We start from the raw sequence: 21,306 nt of genomic DNA on the forward strand, positions 1-21,306 counted from the left end.
TTCAGATTCACCAAAACTAATTCAATTATGCTTACTAAATCATTGGAACACTCACACTTTGTTGACCTTTCTTGCAAGTCATTCAGATCAGAATCTTATAATGCCTAACAAGATCATTTCAAGAATTTGTGGGTTCAAAACTGGCTCTTGATTTGAGGACAATGAGAAGCTAACATTTCAGTCCAATACTCAACAGTAAGGCCTGATATTTCTGAACAAGATCTCCGGCTATTAACTTAAACAGTATATCACTCTAAGTTTTAAAATGTCAGTGATGGAGTAACCAAAAATAGTGGTCAGCAAAGGTCACAGTGGGGCTTTCTGTTATTTAAGGCAACCAATTTTTCCAACAGATACTGGTCACACATCAGCCCAAGTTTGGTCAATGCCCAGGTCATGCTCTGGACTGGTAGGCTCAGTTTTATTGCTATAAGCATTCTAAATGGAAATGAATACTTCCAAACCATCAACTTTACAGTCTGGATTTTAATGAAATAAACTACGACCCTGCACACATTGCCATTGTGAAAAATAAAGCAGTGAGGGTCTTTTGGAACTTAGTTTTGAGGGGAGGTGGCAGGGGTACAGGGAAAGAAAGAAATTATCAAGTGTTGTAGCCAACATGCACCATCAAAACTAATCAACAATGAACTAATTAAGGGCTGACCCCTGCAGGCCAGCTGTCCTGTCAGTGCTGCTCTCCAGTGTTCTCTCCCTTGGAGATTCAGTGTGAAATAGGGAACTGCTGCATACTTACACTTACAGAAGGTAGCTTTTGGACAACATCCCATTCACCGTCAATCTTCAGGCCATGCCACTCAGGGACTCGAGCTATTATTTGTAACTGCATATGCTATCATAGCTATATGTGACTGTATGTACTGTTTTGCATCTTGGCCCCAGAGGATCAGTTTCATTTAGTTTTATACATGTGTATGGTTGAATGACAATTAAACTTGAACATTCCCATAAATGGTGCCTGTAATAAACAAAATGTGGCTATAATTTGTTTTTAAATGCTTTTGGATTCTACAAAAGATGTTATACAAGCACTAATTCTTTCTCTTCCTGTACAAAGTTACCTCCCAGAGGAGAATTATAATTCAAATTATTTGCAGATGCTGCCCGACCTGCTGAGTTCCTCTTGCATTTTGTGTGTGTTGCTTTGGATTTCCAGCATTTGCAGAATTTCTAATTTTTATTATTTGTACATGTATTGCTCTCAGAGAAATAGCAGTAAACAGCGAGAGTTTAATAAATTCTAACTAGCCCATGTGCATGCGTACAATATACATATTTTACATAGGTTATTAGCATACCTTCAGCTGAGACACACTCCTAGCGTTGCAGTCATTAGCCAAAACCACCAACCTATTATTTTCCTGCTGAGGCCAAATAATAATTCTATGGTGATGTTGAAATAAAGATTTTGTACATAAATAAAATGATTTAGATTAAACATGAAGTTGTATCTGAACAGACAGCAAAGAGTCAGTACAAATGAAATTGTAGAATCAGATATAAAACAGAAAATGCTCGAAAAGTTTAGCAGATTTGGCAGCATCTGTAGACAAAGAAACACAAGAGTTATTGCTCAGTTTTGACAGACAAGCTAGTTTTCAGCTACAGAGAATGAGGGGGAGGGATGAATAGAAACAAAGGGAATAAGTAATGGTGTCAGTTTAAGTCAGATTATAATTCTTTATCAGAGTTATGTGTGATGGGTAATTAATAGTTGGGCTCTGTGTTATGCTCGGTAGACTAGCTCACATTAATGAAATGAGGATAAATTAAGGCAAAATTACAGATAGATAACTGTCAGAAACTACCAGTTCTAGCAGACAGGTGAAGAAATGCCCAAAGACGAAGACCATTTGATGGCTCTGGCCCTATACTCGCTGGAATTTAGAAGAGTGAGGTGGGAAGTGGTATCTTATTTAAACATATTGAATATTGAAAGGCTTAGATAGAGTGGTTGTGGAGAGGATGTTTCCAATAGTGGGGGAGTCTAGATCCAGAATGTTCCGCCTCAATAAGAGGACATCCCTTTAGATAAGAGATAGAGAAATTTCCTTAGCCAGAGGGTAGTGAATCTGTGGAATTCATTGCCATGGATGCTGTGGAAGCCAAATCAACACCAAAGCAGAGGTCAGTAGGTTTTTGATCAGTAAGGGCATCAAAGGTTATGAGAGAAGTCAGGAGAATAAAGTTGAGAGGGAAAATAAATTGGTCATGATCAAATGGTGGAGCATACTCAATGGGCTAAATGGCCTAATTTTGCTCTTATGTCTCATGGAAAATTCAATACCAACTCCTGCAGCCTAATTGGAATTTCATTTCTCCATTGTTGAGGAGACCACCTTGTGAACATGATGCAGTAGACAAGATGAAAGTGCAAGTGAATCACTTCTTTACTTGGAAAGACCAGGCCTCTGAGTTATTGGCAGGGGTGAAAGGACAGCTGTTGCAAATACAGCAATTGCATAGAAAAACGCCATAGATGAGGAGTCTCAAAGAGCAGACCAGGGTGTTGTGAAGTCAGCAATTTCTTCTAAATGCTGAAAGGAGGGAGGAGAGGAATGTGTGTCTGATAGTGGAAACACTGTCACAAGTATAAAAAAAAGGTCTTTGGCCCACCCTGACCATCAAGTAACACACAAAATGTTGGAGAAACTCAGCTGGTCAGGCAGCTCCTTTGAAGGGGAATAAACAGCTGTCATTTTGGACCAAGACCCTTCATCAGGACTGGAAAGCGCTGTCATCAGGACCTTTTCCCTGACCTGGTCTTACCTATGGCCTGTTGGCTTCTACTCCTTTAACCTCCCCCTATTTAAAGATGCCAAATTTGTAAATTAACCAGCTGGTTCCCACCTTCACTTTCCTTCCTCAGTTAAACTGGAAGTGAGTGGGCTTGGTTCCTTTTCCAGGCTTTTCCCTAGTACTGTAACTAGTAGAGGGGGGAAAATGTCACCCAAAGCAACCTATGATCTATGGCATAAAAACATTCATATCCAAAGGAATACTGGGAACTCAGCTGTCTCCAGCAAGTAATTTACGTAAGTCTTTTAGAAACACAGGAAAAACCTACAACACAATACAGGCCCTTCAACCCACAATGCTGTGCCAAATATGTACTTTAGATATTACCCAAGGTTACCCATAGCCCTCTACTTTTCTAAGCTCCATGTATCTATCCAGGAGTGTCTTAAACGACCCTATTGTATCTGCCTCCACCACCATCACTGGCAGCCCATTCCACACACTCACCACTCTCTGTGTAAAAAAAACTTACCCCTGTCATCTCCTCTGTACCTGCTTCCAAGCACCTTAAAACTGTGCCCTCTTGTGCTAGCCATTCCAGCCCTGGGAAAAAGCCTCTAACTATCCACACAATCAATGCCTTTCATCATCTTCTATACCTCTATCGGGTCACCTCTCATCCTCTGTCGCTCCAAGGAGGAAAGGCCGAGTTCACTCAACCTATTCTTGAAAGGCATGCTCCCCAATCCAGGCAGCATCCTTGTAGATCTCCTCTGCACCCTTTCAATAGTTTCCACATCCTTCCTGTGGTGAGGTGACCAGAAATGAGCACAGTACTCCAAGTAGGGTCTGGCCAGGGTCCTATACCTCTCGGCTCTTGAACTCAATCCCACGGTTGATGAAGGCCAATACTCTGTATGCCTTCTTAACCACATAGTCAACCTGCACAGCAGCTCTGAGTGTCCTATGGACTCGGACCCCAAGATCTCTCTGATCCTCCACACTGCCAAGTGTCTTACCATTAATACTATATTCTGTCATCATATTTGACCTACCAAAACGAACCACCTCACACTTATTTGGGTTGAACTCCAACAGCCTCTTCTCAGCCCAGTTTTGCATCCTATCGATGTCCCACTGTAACCTCTGACAGCCCTCCACACTATCCACAACACCCCCAACCTTTGTGTCATCAGCAAATTTACTAACCCATCCCTCCACTTCCTCATCCAGGTCACTTATAAAAATCACAAAGAGTAAGGGTCCCAGAACAGATCCCTGAGGCACACCACTGGTCACCAAACTGCATTCAGAATATGACCCATCTACAACCACTCTTTGCCTTCTGTGTGCAAGCCATTTCTGGATCCACAAACAAGGTCCCCTAAGATCCCATGCCTCCTTACTTTCTCAATATGCTTCACATGGGGTACATCATCAAATGCCTTGCTGAAATCCATACACTCTATATCTACTGCTCTACCTTCATCAATGCGTTTAGTCACATCCTCAAAAAAATTCAATCAGGCTTGTAAGGCACAACCTGCCTTTGACAAAGCCATGATGACTACTCCTAATCATATTATGACTCTCCAGATGTTCATAAATCCTGCCTTTCAGGATCTTCTCCATCAACTTACCAACCACTGAAGTGAGACTCACTGGTCTGCAATTTCCTGAGCTATCTCTACTCCCTTTCTTGAATAAGGGAACAACATAGAACCTTAGAACATTACAGCACAGCCTTTTGGCCCTTCTGTGCCGAACCATTTTTTTCCCTAGTCCCACTGACCTGCACCTGGTCCATATCCCTCCATACACCTCTCATCCTTCCAGTCCCTCAGGAACCACTCCTGTCCCCATTGACGATGCAAAGTTCACTGCCAGAGGCTCAGCAATCTCCTCCCTTGTCTCCCACAGTAGCCTGGGGTATATCTTATCTGGTCCTGGTGACTTATCCAATTTGATTCTTTCCAAAAGCTCAACACATTCTCTTTCTTGATATCTATATGTTCAAGCTTTTCAGTGCACTGTATATCATCCCTACAATTGCCAAGGTCCTTTTCCATAGTGAATACTGAAGCAAAGTATTCATTAAGTACCCCCGCTACCTTCGCCAGTTCCATACACACTTTTCCACTGTCACACTTAATTGGTCCTATTCTCTCATGCCTTATCCTCTTGCTGTTCACATACCTGTAAAATGCCTTGAGGTTTTCCTTAATCCTGCTCGTCAAGGCCTTCTCATAGCCCCTTCTGGCTCTGCTAATTTCATTCTTAAACTCCTTCCTGCTAGTTTTATAATCTCCTAGATCTCTATCATTACCTAGTTTTTTGAACCTTTTGTAAAGCTTTTCTTTTCTTCTTCAATAGGTTTTCAACCACCTTTGTACACCACAGTTCCTGTATCCTACCATCCATTCCCGGTCTCATTGGAACGGACCTGTGCAGAACACCACACAAATATCCCCTGAACATTTGCCACATTTCCGCCATACATTTCCCTGAGAACATCTGTTCCCAATTTATGCTTCCAAGTTCCTGCCTGATAGCTTCATATTTCTCCTGACTCCAATTAAATGCTTTCCTAATTTGTTTGTTCCTATCCCTCTCCAATGCTATGGTAAAGGAGATAGAATTGTGAACACTATCTTCAAAATGCTCTCCCACTGAAAGACCTGACACCTGACCAGGTTCATTTCCCAATACCAGATCAAGTACAGCCTCTCCTCTTGTAGGCTTATCTATATACTGTGTCAGGAAACCTTCTTGAACATATCTAACAAACTCCATCCCATCTGAACCCCTCGCTCTAGAGAGATGCCAATCAATTTTTGGGAAATTAAAATCCCCCTGTTATTACTGGACCATTCTAGAATCCAGCCCTCAGTAATGTTAGTTTAAACTCTCCCCAATAGCCTTACAAACCTCCCTGCCAGGATATTGGTTCCCCCTCAGATTCAAGTGCAACCTGTTCTTTTTATACAGGTCACACCAGCCCCAAAAGAGGTCTCAGTGATCCAGAAATCTGAATCCCTGCCCCTTGCTCCAATCCCTCAGCCACGCATTTATCCTCCACCTCTATTCCTATACTCACTGTCACATGGCACAAGCAGTGATCCTGAGAACTAGCTTTGAGGTTCTGTGTCTCAGCTTCTTTCCCAACTTTCTGTAGTCTGTTTTCAGGACCTCCTCCCTTTTCCTACCTATGTCATTGCTACCAACATGTACCACAACCTCTGGCTGTTCACCTTCCCACTTCAGGATGTCGTGGACACGCTCAGAAACATCCCGGGCCCTGGCATCCAGAAGGGAAACTCCCATTCATGTTTCTTTCCTGTGCCCACAGAATCGCCTGCCGGCCCCCCTAAATACAGAGTCCCCTATCACTGCTGCGATCCTCTTTCTTTCCCTACCCTTCTGATCCACAGGACCAGACTCTGTGCCAGAGGCATAGCCACTGTTGCTTTCTCCAGGTAGGTCGTCCTCCCCAACAGTACTCAAACAGGAGTACTTTTATTAAGGGGGACAGCCACAGGGCTACTCTCTAGTATCTGACTCTTGCCCTTCTATCTCCTGACTGTTACCCACTTATCTGTCTCCTAAGAAACATAGAAACATAGAAAATAGGTGCAGGAGTAGGCCATTCGGCCCTTCGAGCCTGCACCACCATTCAGTATGATCATGGCTGATCATCCAACTCAGACCCTGTACCTGCTTTCTCTCCATACCCCCTGATTCCTTTAGCCACAAGGGCCATATCTAACTTCCTCTTAAATATAGCCAATGAACCGGCCTCAACTGTTTCCTGTGGCAGAGAATTCCAGATTCACCACTGTGAATGTTTCCTTTCACAGTGCATCCTCTTAGCATCCTCCTCACAGCTAACACCGCCGCCCAGCTTCGTGTCATCCGCAAACTTGGAGATGCTGCATTTAATTCCCTCGTCTAAATCATTAAATATATTGTAAACAACTGGGGTCCCAGCACTGAGCCTTGCAGTACCCCACTAGTCACTGCCTGCCATTCTGAAAAGGTCCCGTTTACTCCCACTCTTTGCTTTCTGTCTGCCAACCAATTCTCTATCCACATCAATACCATACCCCCAATACCGTGTGCTTTAAGTCTGCACACTAATCTCCTGTGTGGGACCTTGTCAAAAGCTTTCTGAAAATCTAAATATACCACATCCACTGGCACTCCCCTATCCACTCTACTAGTTACATCTTCAAAAAATTCTATAAGATTCGTCAGGCATGATTTTCCTTTCACAAATCCATGCTGACTTTGTCCGATGATTTCACCTCTTTCCAAATGTGCTGTTATCACATCTTCGATAACCGACTCTAGCATTTTCCCCAACACCGATGTAAGGCCCTGGTGTGGCTACTTACCTATAGCTCCTCTCTATAACCTCCTCACTTTCCCTGACCAGCTCGATGCACCTGGAGCAGATGTGGCCATCTGGGAAGCTGGGGATCTCCCAGACATGCCACATCTGACACCCAGTCAGAACACTGGCCTCACAGACATACTTCCTATTCTTCACTAGTAACTTACCTCGCCTTCACCCGTTATCGCTGAAGCCCCATCAAGCCTAAGCCCTCCTACTCTGACTCCCTCTACTCAGTTACCTGTTCTATAAAACAAAGCTGTCTTCTTTTTAAATTCTTCCCGCCAGTCTAACTCGCTGAGGTTCACACTCCTGCGCAGTCGTGCCTCGATCGAAGCTTTTTGGAAGCTTTCTCAAGTGTACAAAATAGTTATACTTACTCATGTTTAATGCAGCCATTCCTCCTTGTGGTGCAGCAGGATACATACTAGGCACATTTGTCGTCATGAAATCAGCAATCTGTTGCAATGCAAGTAGACTAGTTGGAGTCTTTCCTTTCTTCAGCTGCTCTTGAATCATTGATTCCAATTCTTCACAGAAAGCCTAGAAATGAACAGACATCTTTTTCACAGTAATAAAGGCAGGAATATTATTTCTCTCCAAGGATACTTTTACTACTAGCAGGTATATAAAGAGCATGCTGTCAAACACTAACCAGAAAACTGACAGCAATCCATTTGCTAAAGAGAGAACATGCAGCATCAATAATATTGCATTATTTTTAAATTAATAAAATGTTATTTGGCTATTGGGTGTGGGGAATGAAACTATAATAAACCAGACTAAGTTTTCCTCCCACTAACGATCTTTGCCAATAAGGCAAATATTACATTCCTAAATACTAGAGTGGGCCCCAAACCTGGTAGGAAAACAAATCACTGTATTCCTCCCCCTCACATCCCCCACCCCAAAGAGTGCTTTTCTATTTTTCTCACGTAAAATTCACAAACTCACCTGAAATCTGGTATTTGTTATTAAAATTTAGTTCTTTTTATTAAGGAGATGAAAACATGTCAACTGCAGGATGTGTGCCTATGCATCTGCAGAGCAGCCCAGCAGAGGGGAGTTTACAGCAATAATAACTGGTGCTAACACAGTATGCTATAAATCAAAGTTCCTCAATAACAAGTTGCATTAAGTGTATTTTCCAAATAATAAAACATGCTTGATTTAAGCTTTATCACAAAATGAACTTAACCACAAAACTCAGCTCAATTAATGGTTTGTATTTCATTACCAGCGGTATAGTGAAAGGTCTTAACTCTGGTTAAAATAAAATTGCTCATGAATTCAGCATTTTCATTTGCTTTGACTTTGGAACGTGGGAAGAAACTGAAGCACCTGGAGGAAACCCACACAGCCACAGGGAGAACACAAACTCAGGAGACAGCAACAGGAATCAAACCCCAATGTTCAAGCTGACACTGTAACAGCATTATACTAACCCTATGCTACCGCACCAACCCTATCCAAGGGTTTTAAAGGAAGTAGCTGCTGAGATTATGGACTTGCTAGTTGAAATTTTCCAAAATTAGCTAAATTCCAGAAGGGTACCAGAGATTTGGAAAACAGCCAGTGTGACTCTCTTGTTCAAGGGAGGAAGATTGAAGGCATGTAACTACAGGTGCCGTTCAATAAGGTGCCGCAGAAGAGACTTATAAATAAGATACGAATGCATGGAGTCGGAGGAAGTGTATTGGCATGGATAGTGGATTGGTTAACCGATAGAAGGCAGAGAGCTGGTATAAATGGGTGTTTCTCTGGTTGGCAGTCAGTGGTGAGTGGGGTGCCACAGGGGTTGGTGCTGGGCCCACAGCTGTTTACCATTTACATTGATGATTTGGAAGAAGGGACTGAGTGTAGTGTAGCAAAATTTGCTGATGACACCAAACTGAGTGGAAAAGCAAATTGTACAGAGGATGTGGAGAGTCTGCAGAGGGATATAGATCAGTTAAGTGAGTGGGCTAAGGTCTGGCAGATGGAATACAATGTTGGTAAATGCGAGATCATCCACTTTGGAAGGAATAATAGAAGAGCAGATTATTATTTAAATAGTGTAAGATTGCAGCATGCTGTTGTGCAGAGGCACTTGGGAGTGTTTGTTCATGAATCACAAAAAGTTGGCTTGCAGGTACAACAGGTTATTATGAAGGCAAACAGAATATTGGCGTTCATTGCTAGAGGGATTGAATTCAAGAGCAGGGAGGTCGTGCTGCAACTATACAGGGCACTGGTGAGGCCGCACCTGGAGTACTGTGTACAGTTCTGGTCTCCATACTTGAAGAAGGATATACTGGCTTTGGAGGCAGTGCAGAGGAGGTTCACCAGGTTGATTTCAGGGATGAAGGGGTTAACCTATGAGGAGATATTGAGTTGCCTGAGACTATAGAAAAATGAGAGGGGATCTTATAGAAACATACAAAATTTTGAAAGGGATAGAAAAGACAGAAGTAGGAAAGTTGTATCCATTGGAGGATGAGACTAGAACTAGGGGACTTTGCCTCAAGATTCAGGGGAGAAGACTTAGGATGGAGATGAGGAGAAACTGCTTTTCCCAGAGAGTGGTGAATCTGTGGAATTCTCTGCCCAGGGAGGCAGCTGAGGCTTCCTCACTAAATATATTTAAGAAACAGTTAGATAGGTTTTTACATAGTAAGGGAATTAAGGGTTATTGGGAAAAGGCAGGTAGATGGAGCTGAGTTTACGAACAGATCAGCCATGATCTTATTGAATGGTGGGGCAGGCTTGATGGGCCGGATGGCCTACTCCTGCTCCTATTTCTTATGTTCTTATACAGATCGACTGAGTGATAAAGATGAAAACCTGGCAAATGCAGTTTAATGTAGGGAAAAGAGTCGGAGGTGATGCTCTTCGGTAAGATCAAAAAGGTTCTACAATTAGCATCAACACAGCGTCCACCCCAGCGATAACTACCCTGGCCATACCTGTACTCTCGAGAGTCCAGTTCATTGAATGCCCCAGGAAATCATAAAAGGGCCAGATTGTTTTGCTGACTCAAAAGTACATCTATAAGCTGTATCCAACACAACGCCATTGGTCACTTGATCACCTTGCTCACCAAAGCTGTGAAACCACATTTTGCAAATCAAAATTAAAACAGAAGTGAGCAGTGAAAGAACTGGACTTGCTATACTCGCTATACCAAGTAAATGAAGACATGGAAACAACAAATTCACAAAAACAACCACATTTAATTTGTGCCAACTGTAAAGGACAGATTCACAATAGGAAGTGGAGAAGTAGGACATATTACAATTACAGTGTACATTGAAATGAACCACTGCTAAAAAAAATGAGGGCACTCAGCATCAGCTTGCAAGAGAAACAACTGGAATTTTACAGTGCCATTAGATGTTAAAGTTTCCATGTGCTTCATATTGTTACGTACCCGTGACACGTGACAGTGGTACCCTTGTCACGTGACTGGGGTTGAAGTTATACTGGACATGAGGTAATGGTTTTGTGATGGTGGAGTGATGTCATTTTCCCGCCAGTAGAGGTCATGTGACAGGTTTTTTCTACAGGGTATAAAAGGAAGACCCACCCTGTCAGGTGGGGCAGTTCGTGGCTGGATTTGCCAAAATGACTTCATATCACTGTGTGATTTAATGTGATGACGCAGTTTAGTTAAAAATGAAGTTTTATATAATGCCTAAAGTTTAAAAGGTCAGAGCCAACGGTTTCTTTGCTAAGGGAGAGTGAAGTTTGGAAAATGGACATCGAGAAGAATCGATTTTCGATGGATTGACTTCGACTTTGTTTGATCCTCATTCGGAAGGATTTCGTTTACTATTCTCACAATAGTCTCTGCTGGAAAAAGCGGGAGATTGAGAATATTGTGGAAGGAAGGTCAGTCACTTTAAGTTGTTATATTTAATAAAATTCGACGTGGGAGTTCGACGCTGGGAATCGAAGGACATCGACGTGGAAGAGAATTTACATCGCTTTAAAAAGTCTCTCCTTTTAAAAGTACCGTGAGCTTTTGAACTGTCGGCATATTGTTTTAAAATACTGCTTTCTTTCGACATATCGTTTTAAAAAAACTGAGTTCTCTTCAATACCGCTTTGAAGACTGTTTGGGACTGCAACGCTTTTAAGGACTGTTTGAGCAGCTGAGCTCGGATCATTGTTTGGGTTTGTTTACATTTGAAGGGGGTTTGTTATCAGTGTTTAATAAACGTGTTATTCGTTATAAAACCCCTTGCCTAACTCATCTATATTATTGTTGCCCGAATACGTAACAATATTCAATTAATCTAAAGGAAGGTCTGTTTCAGATAGTAACCAATGTCTTTTCCAATTCTTCACAATAACAATGAGAGGAATTCCAGTTTCTTTTATTAGTGACATTTGCTTAAAGAGAAAAGTTGGTCAATATCAAAAGTGAAATTTCTTGTGTTGGTTAAACAGTAAGACAGGGTGTCTAGTACCTACTATAGCCTTCAGAAGTACAAAATTAAAATAAAAAATGCAGATGCTGGAGATTGAAATAGAAACAGTAAATGCTGTAAGCACTCAATAGGTCTGGCAACATCTGTGGAAAAAGAAAGCGAACCAGATGAAATTCTACCGTGGAGAAATAAGAGATTGCAAATGCTTAAATCAAGCAAAGAATTACTAAGGAGGAACTCAGAAGGTCAAGCAGCGTCTGTGATGAAGGATTAGTTGATGTTTTGAATCATGACTTGATGCATCGATTCTGATGCAAGGTCATGACCCAAAACATTAGGCATCCCTCTGCCACCACAGACTCTGCTTAACCCAGAGTTCCTCTACAGGTCCAACCATACCTGCTGACTTCCAAAATTTCCCTCATTTCTGTTCTGAAATAACAGCATTGATTTATCATCTACAACAATAAAGCAGCCCTTCAGTATTACACTCATTTCATAACCAACACAGAATTCAGGTCATACACTCACAACAATCTGACTCATAGTACACTGACGAGCAGTAAATGGGAGCATCTACAAATAAGGCTAAACAAAAATGCTTCAAGTTTGACCCTAGAGGGCAAAAGTTAATTGAACCTGAAGTCCAACACTTTGCTTATATTTTAACTCTGTTGTTTTGAGGAGTTGCAGTTTGAGAAATTGACTAGAGAAACAGCTCATAAGGCTATGGTAAAATGGTTTTCAGAAATTACAAAATGAAATAAAATGTTCAGGAAACAATTTAATTAGTATCTCAAAATAGTGTCTTATGTACCTCCAACTCCTGGAGTCAAGATCCTGGCAATTCTGTGCAAGTATGCACAGAAAACACAAGGCCTATTATCAATAATCTTACTGAATTGTCATGATTTTAATTAGGATAGTCAACCTCAACCCTTTATGTCCTAAAAACTGATGACAGCATCATGACATTTCAATTCATTGTAATCCTAAAGTTTTAGACTCTCTGCCTCTGCTCAACAAGCCAGGCAGCAACTAGAACAAGAATTCCTTTACCAGCAAACATGAGGAAAACTGCAGATGCTGGAAATTTAAACAACACACACAAAACGCTGGTGGAACACAACAGGCCAGGCAGCATCTATAAGGAGAAGCACTGTCGACATTTTGGGCCGAGACCCTTCGTCAGGACTAACTGAAAGGAAAGATAGTAAGAGATTTGAAAGTAGTGGGGGGAGGGGGAAATGCAAAATGATAGGAGAAGACCGGAGGGGGTGGGATGAAGCTAGGAGCTGGAAAGGTGATTGGCGAAAGTGATACAGAGCTGGAGAAGGGAAAGGATCATGGGACGGGAGGCCTCGGGAGAAAGAAAGGGAGGGAAGCACCAGAGGGAGATGGTGAACAGGCAGAGTGATGGGCAAAGAGAGAAAAAAAAACACAAACAACTAAATATGTCAGGGATGGGGTAAGAAGGGGAGGAGGGGCATTAATGTAAGTTAGAAAAGTCAATGTTCATGCCATCAGGTTGGAGGCTACCCAGCTGGTATACAAGGTGTTGTTCCTCCAACCCCGAGTTTGGATTCATTTTGACAGTAGAGAAGGCCATGGATAGACATATCAGAATGGGAATGGGACGTGGAATTAAAATGTGTGGCCACTGGGAGATCCTGCTTTCTCTGGCGGACAGAGCGTAGGTGTTCAGCGAAACAGTCTCCCAGTCTGCATCGGGTCTCACCAATATATAAAAGGCCACACCGGGAGCACCGGACACAGTATACCACACCAACCAACTCACAGGTGAAGTGTCGCCTCACCTGGAAGGACTCTCTGGGGCCCTGAATGGTGATGTGGGAGGAAGTGTAAGGGCAGGTGTAGCACTTGATATACCACACCAGCCACTACCCGACGCAGACTGGGAGACTGTTTCGCTCCATCTCCTTCTGGTGCTTCCCCCCCCCCCCGCCCTTCTTTCTCCTGAGGCCTCCCGTCCCATGATCCTTTCCCTTCTCCAGCTCTGTATCACTTTCGCCAACCACCTTTCCAGCTCTTGGCTTCATCCCACCCCCTCCGGTCTTCTCCTATCATTTCGCATTTCCCCCTCCCCCCACTACTTTCAAATCTCTTACTATCTTTCCTTTCAGTTAGTCCTGACGAAGGATCTCTGCCTGAAACGTCGACAGTGCTTCTCCTTATAGATGCTGCCTGGCCTGTTGTGTTCCACCAACATTTTGTGTGTGTTGCTTAAATTTCTTTACCAGTTTTACTTAGATGCAGAATTCACACATCTCAGTCATAGTGCTGCGGATCCAGACTCCTGTTATTGTGGTAATTAAGCAGAACATGGAATGAGTAGGATAGCTCAAAGAAAAAGCCTCAAAGTTCACAGGCATAAACCCTTCAGCCCTCACTCCAATGTCTAGATTCCTCCAAGAAGAAATATTTTCTCTGCATCCAGTCAAGATCCTTTCACTTCTGTGTTTCAATTGCCAACAGGACAAGAATATTAAGGGAACAGAATTGGAAGCGTGGATTTACCTTAAGAGTGCTGGGAACTCAGGATTTAGAGATACTAGAGATATGGGCAAAGCCATGAAGGAATTGAAAAACAAGAATGAAAAGGCATATTTAACCAGAAGCTAATGGAGGTCAGTAAGCACAGCGTAGTGGGTAAAAAAAAAGACATGGGCATTAGAGCTCTGTGGGTGGAAGATGGGATGCCAAGCTACTACTTTGCAAAGTCATATCCTAAGGTAACCAAAAATAGAATTTATTATTATTCCCCTTGCAATAACGTTCTTCATACTTCCTACAATAAATCACAATTACATTATCATTGGGCCTCTGTTACTTGGTTCCATTAGCAATTCTTAAATGAAAGAACAAGAGTGTTGAACTATTACCAAGTCATAATTCTTTTTCAGTGACTCATAGCAGATGAAACCTGTCCAATATTTCTTCTCTTGCCCTATTGTCATAATTGCATGCATCTTCTGTGCCTTTTCACTGATGAAGCAGATCTCAATTATTATATCAATCCAGAGGTTGTGCTAAGTAGCATGGTGCCACATCATGTATGACCCGATTATACATCAGGACCAAAGGACATACAGCTTCATTGGTCTAGTTGTTTTATGTATTTGCACCCACTCAGAGACTGAGCTTCAAGCCATCTCCCATCCACTTGAAGTATACCAGGATGGCCCTTGCACTCAAAACTCACAAGATGAAGGCCCTCTAGCTCACTGAATAATACTGCCCTCAAATAAAGTTCACACAAGAACCTGGAAAATATGAACAACTACTCATATCTTACGGCTGAAGAAAGACAAAGATGGAATATATCATCATTTTCAATATGCCAGCACTGTCCAGCTAGCTGAAGATTAAGATGTCAAACCTGGAACAAAACAGTGATAACTGCCATCTTATATGCAGGTGCCTCAAGATACTGTAAAGATATAATCAGTGTCTCAAAAGATGCACATAAAAGAATCACTGCTAACATCCTCTCCTAGGATAACAACACCAGCAATGAGGTCCTCAACTGGCTACATCAACAGGCAACAATGCTTGTACGCCCAATTCCACTCTTGAACAAACACTATTTTAACTTCTGCCAAAAGGCGACAGAGAAAACTGCTAAGGATATTCTGAAAGCCCCAGTGAAAAAAATTGAACTCCTCACCAGCTCCTAAAAATGGCTCATCACCATCTTCAAAGGAAATTAGAGATGTGTAATCAATGTTGGCCTTGGCTTCAGTTTCCACATGCATTCCCTTTTGGCTATGAACAAATTTCCTTCAACTTTATTAGACATGCTGAGAAAAAGGTGTAGCTGGGACTTGAAATCCTGAGGTATAAGGAAAGGTTGAATAGGTTAGGACTTTATTCAGTGAATTGCAAGAGAATGAGGAGAGATCTTAGAGGTCTTTGCCGCCTAAGGTTGGGTGAGACTTGAATGAGAGGTCAGAGGTTTAAGAGTGAAAGGTGATATATCTGTAACCTTCAGGTTCGGCTAGCAGCTTAATATAGGGGGAGACAGCCTCTGGCCCAGCCAAGCTTAACAAATCTTATTTGGGTAGATGCTGCATGATGTGTCCCCATTACAAATCAGTACCACGAAATAACAAACAGTACACAATATGTAATTAAATGATTGAGCTTTAGAATTCTTAATTTGACTATAGGGTTAGTAAGAAAAACAAAAAGGGCCCATTCTCATGAAAAAGTCTAATGCGCAACGTTGGAGTTCACTGATTTCCCATCTGCTCGTTCTTCATTGATTTTGGGCATTGACTCCCAACCCCATTCAAAGCCCACTCCGTCCTGCAGTCTACAACTTCCTCGTTCTGGCATCTTCTCTATCTTCTGCCGAACAAAAGACCGCAAAACCTTCTCTCGGGCACACAAGAAAGAAAAACATTTCCCCTCATTGGCCAGCATACATTCCAAAGCCCCTGTTACCTCTAGTCATAACCCAAACACTGTGCTATAGAGAAACCATTACATTAGCAGGGAAACCTTTCACATGTCGTTACATATGTAAGGAGAATCAAAGGAAGAATAGCTTCACTTAGAGGGTGGTGCGAGTGTGGAACAAGCTGCCAGCAGGAGTGGTAACTGCAAGGTCAATTGTAACATTTAAGAAAAGTGTGGATAGGTACATTGATGGGAGAGGTATGAAGGGCTATGGTCCAGGTGCAGTTAGATGGAAATAAGCATAAGACCATGGTTGGCATAGGCAATATGGGCTAAAAGGCCTATTTCTGTGCTGCAGTGCTCTGACTCCAAGCTGTTTGAAAATGCTGCTTTAAAGCATGTTATATTTCACACAGTGAAGACCATCAGACATAGGAGCAGGACTAGGCCATTCAGCCCATCAAGTGGGCTGCTCTGCCATTCCATCATGGCTGATCCTGGATCCCACTCAATCCTATACACATGCCTTCTCGTCATATCCTTTCAAGCCCTGACCAATCAAGAAACTATTAACTTCCACCTTAAAGATACCTGTGGACTTGGCCTCTACCACAGTCTGTGGCAGAGCATTCCACAGATTCACTGCTCTCTGGCTAAAATAATTCCTCCTTACCTCTGTTCTAAAAGGTTGCCCCTCAATTTTGAGGCTGTGCGCTCTAGTTCTGGATACCCCCCACGATAGGAAACATCCTCTCCACATCCACTCTATCTGGTCCTTTCAATATTCAGTAGGTTTCACTGAGATCCCCTTGCATATTTCGAATCCCAGTGACTACAGGCCCAAAGCTGCCAAATGCTCCTCATATGTTAACCCCTTCAATTCCGGAATTATCTTCGTGAACTTCCTCTAGCTTCTCTTCAATTACAATAAATCCTTTGAGATAAGGGGCCCAAAGATGTTGGCAACAGTCTACATATGGCCTGACTAGTATCTTATAAAGCCTCAGCATTATCTCCTTGCTTTTATATTCTATTCCCCTTGAAATAAATGCCAAAATTGCATTTGCCTTCTTTACCACAGACTACCTCGAAGTTAACCTTCTGGGAGTCTTGTACAAAGACTCCCAAGTCCCTCTGCACCTCTCATATTTGAACCTTCTCCCCATTTAGATAATAGTCTGCACTATTGTTCTTTTTATCAAAATGCATTATTGTACATTTCCCAACACTGTATTCCATTTGCCACTTTTTTGCCCATTCTTCCAATTTAAGTCTTGCTGCAATCACATTGCATCCTCAGCACTACCTACCCCTCCACCTATCTTCATATCATCCACAAACTTTGCCACAAAACCATCAACTGCATTAACCAAATCAATGACAAAATGTGAAAAGTAGCGGTCCTAATACCGAACCCAGAGGAATACCACTAGTCACCAGCAGCCAACCAGAAAAAGCCCCCTTTATTCCCACTCACTGTCAGCCATTCCTCTGTCCATGCCAGTATCTTTCCTATAATGCCATAGGATTTTTTCTTGTTAAACAGCCTCATGTGTGGCACCTTATCAAATGCCTTCTGAAAATCTAAGTAAATGACATCCACTGCCTCTCCTTTGTCTACCCTACTTTTTACTCCTTCAAAGAACTAACAGATTTGTCAGACAAGATTTCCCTTTACAGAAACCATGCTGACTGACTTATTCTGTCATTAGTCTCCAAGTACCCAAAACCTCATCCTGAGTAATAGACTCCAACACTTTCCCAACCATTGAGGTTAGGATGACAAGCCTCTCCTTTCTTTTACCTTCTTCCCTTCTTGAAGAGTGGAGTGAAATTTGCAATATTTCAGTCCTCCGGGACCATGCCAGAATCAAGTGATTCTTGAAAGATCATGACCAATGTATCCATTATCTCTTCAACAACTTCTCTCAGGACTCTAGGAAGCAGTCCATCTGGTCCAGTTGACTTATCCACCTTAAGACCTTTCAGTATGCCTAGCACTCTTTCCTTTTGTAACAGTAATGGCACTCACTCCTGCTCCCCAACACTCCTGAGTGTTACACATTCAACTTCCCACTCACTTTTGCTGCCTTTTACGCCCTTACAGATTCAGATTCAGTTTATTGTCATTTAGAAACCACAAATGCAATGCAGTTAAAAAATGAGACAACGTTCCCCCAGAATGATATCACAAAAGCATATGACAAAACAGACTACACCAGAAAATCCACGTAACGTTTGGCAATCCCCAATCCAGAGTCCGGAGAGGCTGCTGTGTATTAATATTGCGCTACTGTCTAGCGCGTTCCCTGGAAAGGAGCTCCAAATCCACCAGACAAAAACAAGACCAAAAACTAAAGCTACAAGACCTGCACAAAACCACATAATTACAACATATAGTTACAACAGTGCAAACAATAGCATAATTGATAAAAAACAGACTATGGGTACAGTAAAAATAGTCCAAGATGTTAAAGGACTGTAAGTTCAAAAGAAATCACCACAGTTTCCACAAGTCCCCAGGGTCCCGACAGACTCGCCATCCCACGCCGGCGGCAGAAGGGAGTACCCCCGCTATGGACTTCCAAGGCGCCGCCCGACTCAGCCTCACAGACACAGCACACAATGGAAGCTCCGTCAAAACCAACCTCGCAGATGCAGCACACACCGAAAGCGACCTGAGTCCGTCGAACCTCCGAGCCGACGACCATCCCCTCCGGCACAGCTTCTCCGAGCACCATCCTCTGCCCAGCGTATTAACACGGCCCCGCCAACGGCCATCGGCAACGCGACCCCGAGGACTGGGGGCCTGTTCTTCCCAGCAGAGTCCCGGATCTCACAGCAACAACGAAGAAGGTCTTCCTGGAATTTCCTGATGTTTCTCCGTGCTTTCACGTCCATTTTCAATCGATTATGATTGCACACAGCACCCCACTTCACAAATAACAGATAATCAGTTCCAGAGTGGCAGTTGCAAGCTGCGTCGTGCCACCATCTTGGATTATATATTGGATTTCCTTGGTTTTTATGTAGTCCTTAACTTCCTCTGTCAGCTACGGTTGCTTACCCCTGCCATTTGAGAACAACTTCTGTGGGACAGATCTATCCTGTGCCTTGTGAACTATTCCCAGAATCTTCAGCCATCTTTACTCTGCCATCATCCCTGCCAGTGTCCTCTTCCAATCCACCTGGGCAAGCGATTCTCTCATGCCTCTGTCATTCCCTTTATTCCCATTGAGATACTGATACATGCGAGTTATGCTTCTCCCTCTCAAAATGCAGTATGAATTCAATCATATTATAATCACTGTCTCCAAACGGTTTCTTTACATTAAGCTCCCTCATAAGACCTGGGTTATTACACCCAATTTGGGCTTTCCCCAAGTAGGCTGAAGCACAAGCTGCTCTAAAAAGCCATCTCATAGGCATTCAACAAATTCACTCTCTTGTCATCCGACACCAAACTGATATTCCCAATCAGATGTGCTGTTTTCATCCAAGTGCTATTCTCTCTATTCATATTTGGAGCTAATGGTAATAGCCACTGCTTCCACGTCATTGGCCTCAGTTTCAGATAGAATGCCACAATCAGCATCTTAGTCGCATCACACTTCTGTCGGCAATGAACCTTCAGTAAAAGACCCAGTATTTGAATTCATTTAGACAGACAGACAGACTTTATTGATCCTGAGGGAAATTGGGTCTTAACTGATGTCTGAAAAGCTTCATACAAAAGTTCCAAAAGTATGGCTTATGAAGATTGTATTGTGGAATTAATCCAAACACTTATAGGGAGCAGCACAAATAATTCAAGGAAAAAAATGGGTATGACTCAGTTTTCTATTTCAGGTGTATCCATACGATTTTCTTTTCAAATTTACTTGCAAAATTAGCTATATGCTGCTGAACTCTGAAGTACTAATAATATCACAACTTATCGAGCATAGGGGGATTATGTTCCATGCTACACACAATGCAACAGTAACTACATTCCTTTTCTTATTTTTCAAGTAACACACTTGCCAACAGAAATTAATTTAGCTATTCCCTCAATGGTCTGGGGGTACGGGTGGGAGTGCATAGATGGATGACTAAAGACAACATCTCTTACATGCAGATTCTGAAACGAGCGGCCTTCCTTTATTTCCCAACTCTGTCGAGGCTGAGTTTTTCCCCCCATTCTAGTTTTACAAATCAGCAACGGGATTATTTCTGACAAAACTTTGATCTTTTTTGATTGGTTACCCCTTTCCAGTCATATTTGCTATTAGAGTCAATATGGGGCAATACCAACTTTATTCTGGCTACTTGAGAGGATCTACCATTCAAGAACATTACAACAGAATAACTCTGAATGGAATGGAACTTCTAACAATGTTTTAGTTAGAAATTTAACCTGAGGGATGAGGCAAGGGAATGATTTCAAACTGACTTATTTTAAGATTAAACTTGGGCATCATGTAGAATTTTGGTATTTTTATGGTGTTAATTAGTAAGTTACAGATAGCAGTTAACTAGCTAGCTTTAAATGGTTAGAGGCCAAAAACAGCCCTTTGGTAAAGGGTTAAATGTATAACATTAACCAGGTTCTGCTGATGCATGGAATGATTGCTTAAAGGTCAACACTAACATTGCTCTAGTAGTGAATATCTTCAGTATGAGAATTCATGTGACGGTGCCTCAGGACAGAAGATAACTTGCTTTTGCTTGAGTGCTGTTGGTTCAAAAGTGACTAATGAACCCAATGTGAGAAGTGTGGATTTTTCCACCAGTAGAGCAGGAGAGCAGTTAGAAAGACAGTGCATCCTTCTACCACTTAAACATGGGTCGTGTGTGCCTTTGATACACAGTCCTGAAATTCTCCATACCACTCTAAATACAAGTTCTCTACTTTTAACAGAATGGATGAGAAGTTTCCAAGGAGGCAGTGGAAATGCAGCCTGTGGGACATTCGTGCATTTTTAAATGTATTAAATTGACATACTGACGGGTCTTGGGGTGCAAGCTCCCTGAGAGTGACTACACAACTTAATATAGTGCTGAGGATGGCATGCTTGCATTCATAGTTTGCACCAATAAGAGACAGGAAGTCATGATACAACTGTATACATACAACCCATGTTCATGTGGTAGAAGGATGCACTGTCTCTCTAACTATTCTCCTGCTCTCTTGGTGGAAAAATCCATACTTCTCACATTGGCTTCATTCAGTTCAGCCACATTTAGAGTACTGTAAGTAGTTCTGATTCCTGTGTTCAAGGATGTGGGGGGCTTCAGAGAGTGCGCAGAAGAAATTCACCAGGACATTGCCTGAATTGG

General features: G+C 42.3%; 1 protein-coding gene across 14 annotated transcripts in view; it reads right to left on the reverse strand.

Annotated features, from left to right (window-relative positions):
- The window catches only part of add1 (adducin 1 (alpha)), a 174,075-nt gene that overhangs the window by 84,383 nt on the left and 68,386 nt on the right, over positions 1–21,306 (reverse strand). For all 14 annotated transcript variants that reach the window (XM_073047915.1, XM_073047914.1, XM_073047919.1 and 11 more), the window contains exon 3: positions 7,534–7,696. In XM_073047915.1, the coding sequence (XP_072904016.1) occupies positions 7,534–7,696 (163 nt within the window). The remainder of the gene's footprint in view (positions 1–7,533; positions 7,697–21,306) is intronic.

Source organism: Hemitrygon akajei, chromosome 6 (genome assembly GCF_048418815.1).
Source record: "Hemitrygon akajei chromosome 6, sHemAka1.3, whole genome shotgun sequence".
NCBI classification, from domain to species: Eukaryota; Metazoa; Chordata; class Chondrichthyes; order Myliobatiformes; family Dasyatidae; genus Hemitrygon; species Hemitrygon akajei.